Raw genomic sequence first — 18,960 nt, 5'->3', positions numbered from 1 at the left:
GCTCTTTCTAGTCCTAGGTAATTATTGGTAGAAAAATTGAAGTTGTTTCAAGCAGTGCGGCTTGGGAGAGATTTTGTAATTCCTATCTGACAGTTTTCTGGTAAATTACATCTGACTGAAAGCAACATCTTTCTAACTCTAGTAAGGGGATTTCCTTCTCAGGGTTATTGCAAGGATCAAATGAGACCGTGTATGTAAAGAGATGAATACAATATTCACAGTAAGAGTTCAATGAATGGTCTCTACTGATAAGCTTCCAACTTGGAGCTGATATAGGGGAAGTGGTGGATTTGGTTCACGCCAATGTGTGTTTGTACTTCTCTCAGAGAAGGTCCTCTTCTTAGACGGAGGATGTTCCAGCAAGCATATTCCTGGAACTGTGAGCTAGGAACACTTGTCCCGACAGTCATATCAGCCATGCAAACCTCAGTAAGCAAAGAAGGAAACAGCCACAAGCCTGATGACCTTCACACTTGTCTCTAAGGATAATAATACTTTCGTCTGTTCTGGTGTTTTTTTTTCTTTTTACTTTTAAAGACACCGTGACCTATGATTGAACCTGATGTACCCCCCCCAAAAAAAATAAAATAAAATAAAAAAATAAAGACACCGTGACCTTTCTGTGAGGCAGACAGAGACAGAACTGATGTCCCCACTTCGTTAGGATGGAGTCACAGACAAGAGCAGAGATCTGAGGGTCACCGGGGGATAACCAGAGGTGTTGTAAACTCAGGGCTCCAGACTCCTGTTTCTATGCTTTGGTTCACTGCCTTCACTCTGAGCCTGCTGGGAAGGGAGTTGGCAAGGCTCAGTGCTGCAGCTCCAGCTCTGAAACCAAAGAAACTCTAACTTTCACTGACCCTAAGGTGCCCCGTGTTACCCCAGAGAAAAACAAAGACACAGTCCCACCTTTCCAGAGGACTGTGCTTCTCAGCCTGACCTGCACACAGAACAGCTGGGGGGCTTGTTAAAGGATTCTGGTTCTGTAGTGTGGGGGTGGGGCTGGATCGCCTGCATTTTGAACCAGCTCCCGGCGAGACCGAGGCTGCTGTCTACAACCACACTTTGAGCAGCAAGGGTCCTGTGGGAACAGCTCAGGCTTTGAGGTTGATCACGTCACGTTCAGATCCTGATACCACCTCACCAGACGTGTGACCTCGAACACCATGCATTTGACTGCCTGAACCTGATTTTCATCTATAAAATAGACTTAACGGTGCCCATACATTTAGCATTGTTATTAGAAACAAATAAAAGGCTTAATAAAAGGTGCCCAGTTCAAGGCTTGGCATAAGACAAGGGCTCAGTAAATGGTATCAATAGTTGAGTATCGGTATTAATAATAATATTGTATCATGGAAGTTGCAAACATTTCATTCTGTTATACCTGCTGATTTCCGATTCTTCATTACCAGCTCCAGAAAATCACCAGTTTAAGACAAACAAATCCCAAAACAAAAACGGCCCAAGAAAAGCAGAGGACTCTGCCTTATTGCTTGCTTACATCGTCTGAATAAATATATTTTCTGGAACCCAGACGACATCTCTACAGCGAAGAATTATTACATTTCTTCCTTGTTCCCTCCAACATTATATTATGAAAAATTTCAAACTTACAGCAAAGTTGGAAGAACTGTATTGTGAACACCCAGATATCCAGTGTCTAGGTTTTATGATTAACAGGTTTTTAAAGTCTGCTTTATCACTCATCTGTCCATTTTTCCACTCCTCTATCAACCCATCAAGCCATCTCTTTTCTCAGGGAGAGGCGTTAGGGAGATGCTTGGCGCAAGTTGCCAGCATCAGGACGTGTGAAGTTCTTTCGATTATTCATGCTTGACCCTCTTTTTGCCCTTGGCCCAGTGGTCTGCACAGACATATCAGGTAGACACAAAAGTTAGAGCCCAAAGCCACAACTGAGACAACACTGCATCCCTAAGGCCTAATGGCACCAAGGGGAACCTATAACCTGGAAGTTACCCATGACAGTGGAGAACTCAGGTAGAGGAATCTTCTAAAAGAGTGATGAGATTCCTGGGGCTTTTACTTCAGCTTTCCCACGATATAAGTTCCATTTTAAAAACCTGTTTCTGTTCTAACACAATGAGATTTAGGAGGAAGAGTAAAACCTCTCTCCCCACTAGTATCCTTAACCAATACAGCAAGTGCCCAAGGATGGACGGATTCTGTGTTCCAAATTCTATTCATTCATTTCTATTGGACTTAACAAAAAAGTGTCAGGATAAGACATGATTTATCTTCCTATTTATTTCTAAGGTCCTTAAGTATTTAATCAGGGGCCCCATGACAACACTAAAGTAGGATGCTGGGCACATTTTTAAAAAGCAGTAAACTCTACAGGTGATGAAATGAATGGTTAATGAAAGCCTTTCTACAGATTGACATAGAGACGGTCTCTGCAGTCTGCAGCCTGCCACAGTGAGCCACTCGAAACTTCGAGGCTTTGACAAATGGGAAGAGTGTTTAAGATACTTTTGAAAATGTAGTGCAGAGGCTATTAAATGAAAATCCTGTGTAATAATGAAAAAAGCATATAATGCACGGATAGGCCACTTTTTCTTTGAGGCTTCCACACAAAAAACTTAAAGCGTGAGGTTGCCTGGATTTTTCTCTGGACAAACTACAGTAGCAGAGGCTAGACACGTCTAGGTCTTTACAACGGATGCTGAAGCCACAGTGAGAATCAAACACGGTACAGGTTTCACAAAGACAGCTACAAGGTCATGGGGTGATTCAGAGCACAGCCTTGGAAGCCTGACCATGTTCCCTTCTGGCTTCGGGATCCTAAGAAAATAATGCAAGAAAGCCTTTCTCTTGAGCATGTTTCCTCATCAGTAAAATATGAATAAAATCCATATCATACAGTTGTTCTAGGGATTATTTTATGTACATATGCACACACACACATACATGCATACATACATATTATATGCCCACATATACACACTATATATAATTAATCTATCTAGCTTGTATTATTATTTGAATATAATATACACAAATTATATATGCACATAGATTTTTTTTGACTAGAATATATAAGATATTTGTAACAGGTGTCTACTAACTTTCTGGCTTAGGATATATACTACTTTCACTATGTATATACTCACAAGACAGGTTTTTCACAACTGAAAAATTAGAGAGTATGAAGATACCATAAGATCACTGATGGATGCCATCAATGAGGTGGTACAGGTGGAGAATGCACTTAAAACGGATAGTTCTTGAAAGCTATTTTTTCCCTTCATCCACCTTCTGGGACATCGGGAAAGAAAAACCTCATCTATTTTCTTCAGGTCTTTTTAAAATACCATCAATTCCACTAAAAAACAGTAAAATCATCTGGAATAGCTGACAGACAACAATTTGGAAGCAATTTCTTTAGAAATAGCTATAATGACTTTCCTTTTCTGTTTTCTTTCCTTCTTGAAATGTCAAGGATAACCGAAATTTTTTACTTTTCCATCTGTGATTTACTGACTGGTCCCAAACAAATTTTCAAAGTACTCGAGAATTTGTTTCTAGTCAGTCCAATACTGGATTTTAAAATTTTAATTCCATTTTTACAGTACCATATTTTGTCATGTGTTTTTTTTGATATTTAAAAATATAAAATATTTTAAAACATACATTGAAATGTGATCACAAAGTCTTCCATGATGAGAAAAAAATACTCTAAGTATTTAAAATACTGTCATAATCAGTCACAAAGAAACCACTGGGATCTTTTTCAAATAGGTTATCCTAAGAAACTTATTAAAATAAAAATGAAAAAAAAACAAAAACCCAAATGGATAAAAGCTGCTTCTCATGTAACAGAAATAGCAGAAGACAGAGTCAGGAATTCTCATTCTTACTCTGCTGATCCAACTACCTGGTAATGAATTTTATACAAAGACCTTAAAATTGAACACCAGATGTATTCCCAGGGTCCAATGAGCTATATTTAGAAACATATTCCTACATATTGTATATATTTGGTAGAGAAAACAATACCAACATTTCTCCGCATCATTAATTGAGCTAATGGGCTTTTGGGTCTGTGCAAGGCCTGGTGCTTACACGGTGGAGGAATTAAAAAACTGAAGAAGGCCCATTCATCCTAGCATCTGAGAGGAAGAAAAGTAACACAGAAATAATATTTCAAGCTTGCACTGGTGTGATGCTAGCAGCAAAACCAACAGTTACCCTAGGAATCAGTTAATTTTGGATGCGGAACAAGAGAAGGTGGCCCTTCAAGGCTGAATAAGATTTTGATAAGTAGATGGAGTCATCCAGGTGAAGAAAAGAAGCCTGAGATGGACACGTACAAGGCAGGCTTGAGGAAAATGAAACTAGACTAAGTTGGGAACCAAGGGAATAGAGGAGAATAGGGCCAAGTAGTTGGGATAGGGGTCAGTGACCCTCGAGAAGGTCAGTAACTCCGGGCCAAGGAAGTTGGTCTTTATTCAGTGGGCGAAGGGACCTTAATGTTTGTGAACGGGGTTCTCATGTATAAGAGCTGAAAGGAATCCTCAAGATGATGTAATCTAGTGCTTCTCAAAATCTGCCATCAAAATATTCCTAAAAACCAAAAGGAGTGAATTTCATACCTAACAGATTCAGGGGTCCTACCTGAATCAGTCCTCCTTCTTTATTTTGACTTGAGAAATTATTGCGGGATTTTCCATTCCACTCCACAGATGGCCTTATTATTTTGTATAAAAATGCTTTCCCCAAAATGGAGTTGGAGTAAAATGGATGCTCCCATTAGATACTTGGGGTTCATCCTATGGCTTCACATATGTGTAGCAAACCATCCTTTTCTCTCTTTTTTTAAAAAAAAAATTTTCTTTTTTTTTTTTTTGGTCAGAAAATGGCCAGGGATTTTCACATTTTATTAACTACAGTATAGACCCTACAGCTGCCTCATTCCCTCCCCTCCCCTTCCGCCCAGGACGGGGTCAGGCCTTCCCAGGAGCCCCTGCCTTTGCCGCCTGGGCCCGCTGGAACTCCTGCTGTTGCTCTGACTGCCGCTCTAGGTCCCAGAGCTGGGATTCGTATCGCTTAATCTCAGCTGTGATGTAGTCCAGCCTTTTCCCCACTGTGGCCCGAGCTCCCCCCAGCTCCTGTTTGACCAGCACAGGACCCAGGAGTTTAAAGACCACGTTGGACCCATCCAGCAGGGCCAGTTCCTCCTTCACGATATTATTTTCTGTTAGTTGTGCCTCTAGTTTCTGCCTCCCTGACATGGATTTACTCAAGTCTTTCTGTAGCTGTTGATATTTCTCCACCTCTCCCTGTAGCTTCTTCTGGATTAGCTCAGCCATGGTGGGGACGAAAGCGTTCTCCCTTCAGTATTGGTAAACCCGGAAGTAAACCAAAAAAAAAAATTTTTTTATTTAATATTGAAGTATAGTTGATTAACAATGTTGTGCTAGCTTCAGGGGTACAGCAAAGTGATTCAGTTATACATATACATGTATCTCTTCTTTTTCAAATTCTTTTCTCATTCAGGTTGTTACAGAATATTGAGCAGAGTTCCCTGTGCTAGACAGTAGGTCCTTGTTGGTTATCTACTTTAAATATAGCAGCGTGTACCTGTCAGTCCCAAAGACTCTTCTGTCTTTTAGCGTACAGTATGCACAGCTCAGTTTTAGAAGAATCTAAGAGCCTATCTAAGAGCCTATGAATCCAGCTGCAGCTCAAAAAGATGAAGTGACAGTTAGTAAAGGAACCAGAAATGGAATGGTATCTCTTGGCCCTCTGTTTGAAGCTTTTTCTGCAATATCACATGGTCGCACAGAAAAGTACCTGTGCTGAAGGGCACAAGGCACATTACATTTAAAAAGGTTCAGAGGTCACCTAGTGCTATCCCGTGAGTGAGATGGATGCTCCTCTAGTTGCTCCCATCGTGCCCCACCATGCCAGCCACCGCGCCCCACAGGCGGCAAACGGAACAGTCCCCAGCAATGCGAAAGAGATGGCTTAGACCGGGCTTCCTCCAAGGGAACTATTCCCAACATCGAAATTTCTAGCTTATTTATGAAGGAATAACAGAACCTCAGATAAATGCCTCCCTTCCCAAGTGGAACTGAGCAGCTGCTAATCAAAGGCTGTCAAGCATGATTTGTACCGCCCAGGGCTTCATGGGAGACACCAAAAGAAAGACCCTAACAGCATGTTTATCTCCCTCTCATTGCTGGTTCTGGCAATAGTATTGCAGTCAGGCAGGCTGAGTCAAAACAATTTTCTAAACATATGGATCAGCTGAGATCACTTAAAGCCTCCTTTTATGGAGTTAACTTCAGGACTTTCCCCTTGGGCTGTTCAGTGTATTCTTTCCCAGAGCCTGCTCCTCCAACAGCATCCAGCCATCTAAAATATACAATTCTTTCTCCTTGCCAGGAGATCCCAGCCTCCCAGAGACTGATAAGCAAGTCTGCATTCTTCTCAGGAGCCTGGGTAACTATTCCAGAGGGATCCATCGTTCAGGGTGGGATGTGGTAGAAGACCCCGTCAGAGTTCCCGGGGAGGAATAATGTGTTTTTTTTTTTTTTTTTTTTGGTGGACCTGGTGCTGCCCCGCAGGTGGAACAGGCCGTGAATCTGTCTGTTTCAATCCCTCCAAGGTTGAGCTTCTACTTTCCCAATTTTTAGGAAAGGAGAGATTTGGATTCTAGAGGGTGAATTGAATGCAATGATATTACATGGACGTTCAAATTTAGGGGGAAAGAAAATCAACGCCCTCATCGGTATTAAGCTTTTCACCCAACTCTGTTCGAAGGGCTGCTGGTGGCAAGGCTAAGGGGACACTGGAGGAGGTTTGCTGTCAGTATAGATCCCATTTCATTTCTATTAAAACTAATAAACAAAGGACACGTAATGGTTTTCAAACAAGCTTTGTATAAACAGACTGTTTTCAGAATTTATGCTTCTTAAAGCTGCCTGCTATCAAGGAATGGGATTTGACTTGAGAAAGGAACCCAATGCATCTCTAGTTCCACAGCTTTTCATGCTGTGCCCCTCGAAGCCCTGAGGGGCTCTCCATGGTGTCTAAAGAACATGCACCCAGATGGAAAGGGGCGAGGAGGCCAGAGGGGTGGAGAGCTGAAGGCCCCAGGCTCCTCTGCTGCACCCATCACGGCAGCGCTGCTCTGATCTGCGCTCTTTCTGGGCTTCTACATGATATTTTATATGCGGGGAAGGCTCAGCTCCTAAGTATTTTTGAAACTACTCTGCCCTAGTATTATGGGTGGAATTGTCTCCTTTCCCCAAAGAGATATGTTGAAGTCCTAACCCCCAGCACCTCAACATGTGACCTTATTTGGAAATAGGATCATCGCAAAAGTAATTAGTTAGGATGAGGTCATCCTGGAGGAGAAGGGGCCCCTAATGCAGTATCATTGGTGCGCTCAAGAAGACAATCGTGTGAAGACACCCAGACATACAGGGAAGACGGTCCTGTGAAGAGGGCAGCGGAGTCGAGCGATGCTTCCAAAAGCCAAGGAACGCCTGGGGCCACCAGAAGCTGGAAGAGGCAAGGAAGGACTCTTCCCTAGAACCTCTGGAGGGGGCATAACCCAGCCAACAGCTTGATTTCAGACTTCCGGCCTCCAGAACTGCAGCAGAATACATCCACTCCGTTTGTGGTCCTTTCTTACAGGAGCCGCAGAAAACCACCATCCCTGGTCAAGAATATTTTCTTCTTTCACGGTTTAATTTTTTCTACCCTCTCAGGCAATAAGCTGATAAAGGAAAGTACATTAAAAGTACATTTTCTCTGTTTACTAACCAACTCCTGCCCCTCACCCCACTCCCATCCCTCATGGCTCTTGAGAAAATTCATCCAAGAAGAGACACACACACAGAGGCTCTGATTTCCCCCAGCACAATGCTGAGGTTCAAAGAGCCAGCCTGCACGCAGATGCCACAGGTGACGCCATAAATCTCTGCCTTACCAATGGGTCAGAGAACGAAGGTCGATCAGAAAGCTTCATCTTTATAACCTGGAGGAAGCATAACTTACAGATCAGACACAGTTAACCATGCATGCCTGACATGTGAGATGCAAGCTGCGTGATCATAATTTATATTTAAATAGCTTCTTTCACCAAAGGGCTCAAAGAAATTTACAGACTTTTACTTAATTAATCCTTGCAAGCCATCCATGAAGAAGGTAAAGTAAGGTCATATATCCGCCTTCCCTCTGGCATCTCAAGGTTTGGCCACTTTTTCTCCTCCTCATTCTTGTTTTCGAGGTTGTTGAGCTTCCCTTCTCCCAAATGCAGACTTTTATTTTGAAGCTGATGCTCCTATTTCCACATAACCCTATTTCTGGGAGCTCCCGGTTAGAGGAAAATTAGCCCCATTTCCTGCCCCTCCTTTTTTTTTGGGGGGGGGGAGGTGCTGTGAAGGGTCCAATCTATTTTGAAATTACCATTTCTTTAAAGCTTTAACTCCTGAAGTATCTTGAGATCTGGGAGACTAAGTATTCACGAATGTATGCATGCGTGTGTAGGGGGAGAGAGAGAGAGAGGGAGAGAGAAACAACAGCCTTGCCACGTGGCATTAGGATGCCATAAAAAGCATTTTAGGGGTGGAGGCAGGATCTCAGCATCTCAGCAGACACCTCATCATCTCACACATCTTTCATAACTCCTTTGGTCCGTTTTCAGATCGCGTTCCATTGGAACTCCTCCCGGGATTGCCACGGCTGGGAAATGTGGAGGAGAAATAATCCAGGAAACGAAAGAAGGAAGGACTTTTAGCCCCAAACCCTATTCTAAACGTGGCTGCTTCTCCTTTGCCTGTTTTCCTATGGATCCTCTGACTGAGCAACTGTATTTCCTAAGCACCTTCCTGGAGGTTAGGCAAAGATTCCAAAATGATTTGTACATTTCTTTGAGCTCTCTGGAAACAGAACTTATTAAAAAGAAAAAAAAATAAAGTGCCGTGAGACACTGGGTTGTCTGGACCTGACATTTGAGGCTCTGCCTTTAATTTACCATCAGGAGACACATTAATATCCATATTTCTCGATGTGCTAAGGGGTTAAGGCTCTTCTACACAGAGTAGAACAACACTGAGCCCTAAAGCCACTTCAATCTTTACTCGTCCGTGTTTGAGGCGACTCAGGGAAGGGCTGCATTTAACCAACCTGGAATCTTTGCTGGTACTAGTTTGCCTTCTTGGGTATTGTGGACTGATAGGATTTAGCGGCACGCCACCAGCCTCTAATACAGGAGAGCACCTTGTACAATCATTTGACGTGTGTGCGGCCAACCCACCTTACACCACGAAGTCTTTCCTTGAGCCAATAATTAGTGCAAGAATTCAAGTTTTTAAAACCCTATGGTTTTTCAGATGCTATAAAAATTCCAACCCAGGGCTTTCAAAGTTTCAACACAAGTGTTTGCAAGCCAAAAGAGCTTAACACTCAATCTGGTTTATTCTGCTGCTTATACTAAAATCTGTAATACTAAAATCTGTAACTAACCACATTTTTATAGTGCTTGCAGCCATCTTGCTGAGAAAGAGTACAGAAATCACAGTCTAAAGTGGTTCTGATATACTCATTTCTGCTCAAAAATAATCTAAAACTAAGTCTAGCCTCTTTGAGCAGAAGGATGTTAAAACAGAAGGTTCTAAGACAGCAAGAAAAGCATATTAATTAGCATTTTCCTCTTCTAATAGAGGAAAGTGATGCTAGGAGACAATTGAAAGAGATGGAGCACAAGTTCTTTCTAAACTCTTATCAAAAATATTTACGTAAGTATATCTTAATTGCAAGCTTACGATAGAAGAATTGGGAATTATTAATTCTTGTTTGTGGAAGTGGGATAAACATGGTGCCTGGAAAGATAATGTTCTATTAAGATCAAGCTGCAGAAGAGAAATTCATTGAGAGGTCAAAATGTTATGGCATACACCTAACGCTGACTGCTGTATCTTTGGGGAGATGAATTCCATCGTTATCAGCACCCAAAAGGAGTTGGAGGACGCTGACTGTCAGGGTTAAAACAAAGAAACACATGCATAAAATATGATCTGGGAAAGCAAGTCCAAAGTGAAGTGGAAATTAATAATAGTCAGATTTAAAAAGAGGGATGGTAATAACGTGTACTTCAGCACAAGAGCTTTTGCTTCAATTGATATTTTCAGTTAATGTTCACTTGTAAAAATAAAGTTGACCTGAGTTTAATCAAAATGTAAATTAAATATTCAGTTTCTCAGTAACACTTGCCACATTTCACATCTCCAATAGCGACACTTGGCTAGTGTCTACTGCATTGGACTGCATAGATACGAGACATTTCCATCATTTGCAGACAACTCTGTTGGACAGTGCTGCGTTAGAGGGAACGCCCTTTAGATCTTTCAGGCTATTATAAGGATGGCTGACATTAGTAAGACCATTCTGTGTCTTCCCAGCACCAAAATGCCAGTTGGCATCAATCGTGTTTACTCTCAACTTTCTTGATTTCTTCTCATTCTTATGTCTCAGTTTTGCCTATCTTCAAGCTTAATCACTAATGAAATAAGTGAGGGAGAAATATTATAGAAAAACATCAATTTAAACATAAATCAATCAAACCATCTTAAAATTAATATACAGAAAACTAATTTGGATTATTCCTTTGTAGAGCTATGTGACATTAAATTCTGGTCTCACAACTATGTTGAGTGCAACGGAAAATATTCATAGCAGACAAACTGAGTATTTTAAGTTCGACAATTATAGAGCCCTCCAAGTCCTTTCAGATGTGGGTAATTTTACAACATCATTTGGACTTTGAGAAAAGTGCACATGCGTGCCAAAGTCACTTGCATGAACCTCTTATATAAATAATAATGAAAGTGGAAACTAGAAACAAAGAAAACAAAGCACAGTTTGTTCCTCGTTCTCTGTTTTTCTCCTTTAAAACTGAGAACATCACTGTTTTCACTGAAGAGGAGAAATTCATCAGCTTCATGAGGATACGCGTTAGGGACACTTGGAGTCAACAGGGGGAAATGACCTTACCGTCTCATGCTGTCAGGTTCAAAAAGGTTTGGGGAGAGGGGTGCTCTCTCCCTGTGCCTATTCTTTCCAGGGGTTCCTATTACACTGGTGCTAAAGGAGAAAGATTAGCAGCATGAACATTTCTGAACTTTTGGGAGATATACACACTCAGCCTTTTCTTTCTGATTTTTTAAAGTTTAGGTTTCACAAAAGAATTATGAGCTCTATTGCTTAATCATTTTCATACCTTTCATGATTGGCCAATACTCTGCACCCATGGGCCATCCGTCTGATTTCTATCCTTTTTATATTGCTATGAACAATTAACCAACATGGTTCCGTTGGGGTGCGGGACTAGACGACATGTTTGAATTCCATAAGGCCAATCAGCATCTCCTCCAGCAGTACCCTTAACCCCGTCATCTCAAAATTAGGGGCCATCAATCAGGAGAACCACTTGGAAAAGAAGGAAGGATCTGGGCACACGCTTTAAAAAAAATCAACCCAAATGAAAAGCTGAATGGAGAATGAATTATTCAGATAACAGGTTTCTTGGTATTATTATTGATCTATAGACTTCTGCTGTCCAATATGGTAGCCACTAGCCACCAGCCACTAGCACTTGAAAGGTAGTTGGTCCAAACTGAAATATGTTGAAAGTGTAAAAGACACACTAATTACAAAGACTAAGTACGAAAAAAGAAAAGGAGAATACCTCATGAATCATTTTTATATTGATTATATGTTAAAATAATATTTTGATACATTGGTTCACTTAAAATAAATTATTAAAGCTAATTTCATGCTTCTTTTTGCTTCTTAAAAGACAGCTCTTAGACAATGTTAAATGACCTCTGTGGCCACATTATATTTCTGTTGATGACATAGATATAGACCATGATCACAGGCTCTACTTGCAACACAAAAGAACTTAGAAAATGTTGACTCATGAAAAGAAACTCTAAAAATTATTCTAAAAGCAAGGCAAAAGAGTCCTCTGGCAACAAGAGCAGAAGAGTTGCTAGAATTGGAGAAGACATCATAAATATCTCCACTATTGAGAGCAACATAAAGGCCTCGCCAGCAGCTGAAGCTACTGCAATCTAGTAGTATCAAAAAGAAATCAGACACAGACTTAAAAATCCCTGCCTTGCCTTTTGAACGGACTGTGGGAAAGTAGCTCTCGTAGTCTAAGAGGTTGGGGTTGTGACTCCTGAGGTTCTCAAATCCTCACTTTGATTTTCTCTTGATCAAAGATGGTACCTCATTATTGAAACAGAGCCCAGGCTCCTGGGAAGAATTACCCCAGTAGGGTGCACAAGGACCCAGGGAGACAGCAAGATAATTTGATAATTACACCCCAGGGTTTCCAGAATAATATTTAAACCCCCAGATATCAAGAAATAAGGAAAAATAGGGACCAAGAGAGTATGAGACCAGGGAGAAGCCATGCTTTTATGAAGTGATGATTCAAGCCATTCACAGCGTTGGACAATGAAGGCCGCTTGCCGTTTTAGACAAGGGAACATCCAAGCAGCTCTCTGTTTCTTCCTTTACTTCCAAGTTTACGCCCCAGCACTGTATAAACTCTTGTGTTCTATAAATAGTCAGGAGGGAAAGTTAATCAGCGTCAGCTTTCTCATCCAAAAAGAATTTGTTCCCTGCCTCCTCTCCAATCTTCCCAGGCTTAGAGATGACCATTACTCCCCTGTCACAAAGTTTGTAATTTACTTTCGGCTACCTCATTATTATCAGTGTGATGCTGTGCACACACCAGTTGGTTTAGACTTTCACGTCCAGGCATCATCAGCTACCATGTTATGAAGGATGCCCAAGCCAGGGTGGTAAGTGACGTTGGAGGAGAAAGAGCCACAGCCCGGAGGCAGCTAAGACAAGTGCTGCTGTTATCTGCAAACCAATCAAGAGCAGAAACACACTGTGCCAACTGCAAATAAATATCAACAGGTCGTTACTGGTGAAAGTAATGTTTTGTTGATTAGCATGATTGTGTAATAATAGGATCTCATTAGGTCACACTTTGGATTTTCAAAGTACGTGCACGAACAAAAATAAGTTAGCTGTACCACCCCTGCCGCACGAGGTTATAAGCATCCAGCCTGGCTACTATCCTGTTAGGCCTGAATCTTGCACCTCTTGGAGGAATGGTGCCTGTGGCTTGATCCCTACTTGGATCTGTGCCCAGCCATTGGTTTAGAAGGAGTCATGATTTACCAAGCCAAGTAGAAGGCCTGGAATCCTGCTGTGTAAATGCTGTTGTTTTTGTCCCAAGTAAACCTTTCTTAAAAGGGAAGGTCAGCACACCTGGAAATGCAGAAAGCTGAGACTTTATGGAGCTTAAAGGACAAAATGTCTGATCTGTCTTGTGCCTGTTTTCCTCAAGACTATTTATTAAATAAGTGTACGACAGAATTGTGTTTGAAATTTACATGTTTGTCACCCAGGTAGCTAGGTCATGGGGGCGTGGCTTTCTCTCGCCGCCTACTTGGAACTTCTTAGTCGCTACTGTTCTCTAACAAAATGAACCTCAGTGTTGTGCATGGCCCAACTGGCTTGGTCAACAGGCAGCAGCCTCCTTCTTCACCCCGATGCAACAATGAGCCTTCTTTCAGCCCCTGAGTGTCCAATGCTTCCTGCCTTGAGGGGCTGTGAAGGTCCCCTCTGAATGCTTTACCTGGTCCATTCTGATCCACCCTCCAGATCTCAGCATAAATTACTGGTTCTCAGACTTGGCTGCACATAGGAATCAGCTTCTAAAAACTCCCAAAGCCCAGGTCACACCCCATACAGATCAAATCAGAACGTCTGGAGCTGGGAGCCAGGCATCCATACTTTTTATTTAAAGGTTCCACTGGGCAGCCACTTGGGAACCATGGACTTCAATGTTATTTTCTTCAGTGAAGACTTTGCTAATCACTCCACCTAATGTAGGTTCCTCTGTCACTTAGTTTCCTCCATCTCAGAGCTCTCTGTATGTTTTCTCATTTTATAATGAGCTGTGCCATTTCTGTTTTGACACCACCTGCCTCCTAGACTGTGTGCTCTATGAGGGCCCAGCAACTGGGCTGTTTTTCTCATCTCAGTATCTGTACAGGACCTGCTACATAGAAGGTGCTCAGGATAGATTTGTGCAAAATAAGTGAATCAGTGAATTCAGTATTTCTGTTTTCACTGATACTTTCTCCCCCAATAAAAACTAGCCAACTAACTGAATATTTGAGTGCTAGCTGTGTGATCAGTTTTTTAACGGGTACATTGGAATGATGGGAGGGAACCTCTAACCTATTTGTAAACAGGATTAATGCATATGAAATCATAAGAGAACTGGATAAGGCTGAATATATAAAAAGCAAGGGCTTAAAGTGACAGCGAGTGCAAGGCGATGAGTAGCACATCTATATGGGCATTCATCCTCCTAAACTTATGTGAATGAACTTGGGCACAGACAGTCAAATTATAAGTCATATGGGGCTTCCTAGGTGGCGCAGTGGTTCAGAATCCGCCTGCCAATGCAGAGGACACGGGTTTGATCCCTGCTCCAGGAAGATCCCACATGCCACGGAGCAACTAAGCCCGTGTGCCAAAAAAAAAAAAAAAAAAAAAATTAAAAAAAAAATTATAAGTCATACAGACAGTCCAATTATAAGTCAAATTATAGGCCAATCATCCCTACTCTGCAATCTGTCTCTCAGATTTTTGAATTCCACCATTCAGCAAGTCCCCCCGTCTTCATGCAGAATTCACCTAATTTGGTAGCCTTCTGTGTATCCAAATCAGAAAACTAGACTCCCCCCCCTCAAAAAAATGAAAAAAATATCACCATCTTGAAAACTGACTGTCATCTTTATTTAATTTTGGTCAAGCACTGGGATAATACTTAAATGATTAGCCTGATGAATCATAGGGCTGTGCTGGAAGACACAGATTTGTTTGTGCACTCTAAAATATTTATTCTGCTCTAAAATATTTATTCTCCTCACATGCTGTCTTCCACCCAAATTCTTGATGATGTGAACATTTTCTAGGCTGTGTCTACAAACCACAATTCCAACATCCGGCGTGGATAGATCACTTCTAAGCAGAAACCCAGATTGGGGGGCAGGGGGCCATAAATGTTCTTGTTAATTTCAAGAAACCAACATATAAACAAACAGACCAAAAGGGCTCCCGGGCCCTTCTGCCTCATAACATAAGGAGGTGCCGCCAATTAAGGTACTGTTCACGGGCCACAGCAGAAAGTGAGGATGAGTGCATTTTAGGGAGCTCCAGGGTGAAAGAAGGCATGTGGCAAAAGTATTAAAGGACATGCAAGATTAGTTCGAGCTGCTTGGGGGCAGGGACAGCCCTTTTTTTCTAAGCTAAACCTGAGTTAATGGCAAGACTCATCCTATTAAAGCAAAGGATGGAATTTGTCCAAACTATTTTTGCAACGGGTAACATTAAAGAGGCCTCATGGGTGTGACTGACATTCATTTATTATTCTGTATTGTACGTGAGCTCCCCAGGGTTCGGGATGAACGGGAAACTACAATGAAGCCCTCAGCACAATTTCTCTCCGTGGTCCAGCTCAGTCTTGTGTCTTAAGAGGCAACAGATACTCTTTCCCAATCAGGGCTTGAGACTGTTGTGTAAAATGTTCAGTTGGATGCCTTTTCTCTTCAATTAACAATACACCATTTGAGAAAGAACTGTGTTAGGATGTTACCAGGGTGTGACTTTTAACATTCCCAAGGTTGGTTTTTCTGCACAGTTAAGATTACCTAGAAGTTATTTTCTTAAAAATAAATATCCCCAAAGTTTCTAAATTCACTTTGTAAAATCTTTTTATTCTCTTTTGAAATTTAGCAAATATTAATAATGGCTTTTAAGTGATCTTTAATCAAAAATTGGTCCTGTTTATTAACTTAATCAAACTCCTTCAATATTTTAAACTACATTAACAAGCTTACTACCTTTGATTTCCTTCACTGCCTCAATTGTTAGAGTACAAAGTCTACCACACACAAAAGCAGTTCTTGTAAATGTAGCAAATTAAACCTTAAACACAGTGGCTCTTAAATTATCTCAAACGGTTCAATATCGGTTATGAACTTACTAATATTTCAACTTAAAATCACAAGCCTGAATAGTCAATTACCCATTTTTAATTTAATCACAGGTCCCAGTGAAGAGACTCAAAACACTTAAGATGCTATATACATTCAAATTTCTTAATACAAAATGTTTACTATTCTGGGGTGAATTTTAAAAACATTGCAAGGACTTCCCTGGTGGGGCAGTGGTTAAGAATCCGCCTCCCAATGCAGGGGACACGGGTTCAATCCCTGGTCTGGGAAGATCCCACATGCTGTGGAGCAACTAAGCCTGTGCACCACAACTACTGAGCCTGTGCTCTAGGGCCTGCGTGCCGCAACTACTGAGCCCTCTGTGCAGCAACTACTGAGCCCATGCGCCTAGAGCCCATGCTCCGCAACAAGAGAAGCTACCACAATGAGAAACCCATGCACCGCAATGAAGTGTAGCCTCCGCTTGCCACAAGTAAAGAAAGCCCACATGCAGCCACGAAGACCCAATGCAGCCAAAACAAAACAAAACAAAACAAACCACAACACCAAAAAACAAACAAAAAGAAAGAAAGAAAAAAAACACAAAAAACAAAAAAAAATGCATATTTAATTTTAAGTCTTCTTATGAAAACAATCAAATCACCTCAAACAATTCTGTGGTCAAGCTGACATTTGGATATTTGAGATTATATTTCTCCACTAGGAGTGACTGAATATCAACCGCTTTAGCCTAGAGGTAAACTCTGGGACTGCAAGAGGTCCAGGGTAGGTTTTCTCACTACTATCATGAACATGTCAAGGAAATTCTGTTTTGACAGTCAATAGGCAACGTGGATCTCAAGACCATGTCTCCAAATAGATGGTCTTATAGCCCAGGTCTCTAGATGAAAGTCATATCTTTATTTAATTTTCCTCTTCTAACAGAATTTTGCAGCCTACATTAAGCTTAGGGCTAGTATCCTTAGCTGTTTCATATGTATTTATTTGCGTTTCATAGATATTTTGTTTCTTCAGTGGATTCCACAGAGATCTCCCTTAAAAACCATTCTGTGCTGACCAAGGAGTTAATGATTTTCCTAGTCTCTTCCATGCGGTTCTAGATCTTCTGCCGGAGAATTCCTAGGGTAGAATCTGGTTCTTCCAGACCAGGTCCCTGAGTACTCCATATTCTGGACACAGCTCAGCACGAAGTTCACTCTGATGCAGGCTAAGGCATTACTAGACAACATACAAGTTTTCCTTTTTCCAGACCTTCAGCTACAACACGTCCTCACTAAGCTTTGATCCTTCCCAGGTGAGTAGCAAGCGGAGCATAGGTGAAACAATTCAGAAACTGGAAACTGGAAGAATTAAGTCTGTCATCCAAACTTAGTGTTTGCTAAGGAAAATGACTCAGAAAAGGTTTAGAAAATATCTGCCTGTCATTGGAAGAAAAGAGCTGAGCTGCAAATACAAACAAATAGAATGAGGTATGAAAGTGATGCTTTTCTATGTAATAAATATTGTTTGAAGAGGTGTTTCACCTTAACAGTCACTGTCCCATCCATATACAGAAATACACAGAACATATACCTCTGCACGTAGTTATTAATAACAACTGATTTTTGACCCATCCATTTCCTTTTAAATTTCAGGAACCACTTTACAAATTTGCAGTTTAACTAGTCATCAGTGACTACATAACAAACCAATTATTAGACTCAGATAAACAATACTGGATTCTCTCGGAAAGAAGCAGGGGCATCTTCTTCTTGAGAACTTATGGAAGGTGGCAGACGCCTGTCTGGAACACAGTGTCTGGCACTGTGCTTTCCTTCCGCATAATAACCAAGTGTGGAAGTGGATGGCAGACAGTACTTATTCATCTTTGTACCTTCCGGTATAAATCAGGATGTTTGTATTCAGCTGTCTCAAATCCCTCTTGGAATATAATTGGAAATTAACTAAGCAAACATGACATACATGCAGTCCTAAGAATGTCAAAAACTACTGAATAAACTATTCAATTATGCTGAGAAATAGCTAAGTTTTAGGTAAACTTATTTACAAGTCAGTTACAGAAATTGAAAATGCTTTTCATTTATAACAAGAGCTTGATGGTCTAACCAGCAGACTAAAATAAACTACCCTAATACAGGCAGAAATCTCACCCCAGACTATCAGACCAGAAGGCCAAGGAATTATGCTATAGTAATGAAGATATCTTTTCATACTCAAATTAAAAACAATGTTATAAAGTCCCTGGTATAATCACTTTCATTAAGTATAGTTTATTTGATCCCTTTTACAGATCTTCCAGAATTAGTGCTTGCCTATAGCCAATTATAAATACCCAGAGACTTTTCCCTTTTCATTATAGGAAACTAAAATGCTCTAATAAAAAATGTACCCTCTCACAATTTGGGCCCATTCTATTTTTGTTATGGTGCTTTCCTATATTTTGTACCAAACACACAATAAACACTGGTTTCTTAAACTGATGCCCGGGTTGAACTTCTACAGCTTGAGTCATTGAAAAATAAAAAATCAAGTTCACATAGAAGTAGACCATGACAGACAATCAGTTGATGCCTTGTCACAAAGACACTCTGCCTGTCAACTTCAAAAAAGAGCCAGCCAGTCCAGTTTGGAGCTTCTAGTGACATGCCCAGAAACAAAATTTAGAGAATATTTTTAATAGCCATGGAAAGGACGAGAAGTTTGTGTTATGATTTTTTGAATTGGCTAAATTGGTTGACTTTAGGAAAATAAGGACTTCTCATTTGTCTTATTCCACCCAAAATAACCTTAATGTTTTGTAAAGAGCCACCACACAATGAAGGCTAGCATACCGTAGTTGGAAAGTGGCCTAATGCACCCGAAAGTATGA

At 41.0% G+C, this 18,960-nt stretch overlaps 2 protein-coding genes across 2 annotated transcripts in view; both read right to left on the bottom strand.

Moving 5' to 3' along the window:
• Nucleotides 1–18,960, bottom strand: part of LHFPL6 (LHFPL tetraspan subfamily member 6) — a 231,302-nt gene that overhangs the window by 36,355 nt on the left and 175,987 nt on the right. The window lies entirely within an intron of this gene.
• On the bottom strand, nucleotides 4,968–5,369 carry LOC130835901 (prefoldin subunit 6-like). Its single transcript, XM_057707781.1, has one exon. The coding sequence runs from the start codon at nucleotides 5,331–5,333 to the stop codon at nucleotides 4,968–4,970; it is 366 nt and encodes a 121-aa protein (XP_057563764.1). The 5' UTR covers nucleotides 5,334–5,369.

Source organism: Hippopotamus amphibius, chromosome 14, assembly GCF_030028045.1.
Source record: "Hippopotamus amphibius kiboko isolate mHipAmp2 chromosome 14, mHipAmp2.hap2, whole genome shotgun sequence".
In the NCBI taxonomy this organism is placed as follows: domain Eukaryota; kingdom Metazoa; phylum Chordata; class Mammalia; order Artiodactyla; family Hippopotamidae; genus Hippopotamus; species Hippopotamus amphibius.
The sequence above is the reverse complement of the archived record's forward strand: the minus strand, read 5'-3'. Positions and strand labels throughout refer to the sequence as shown.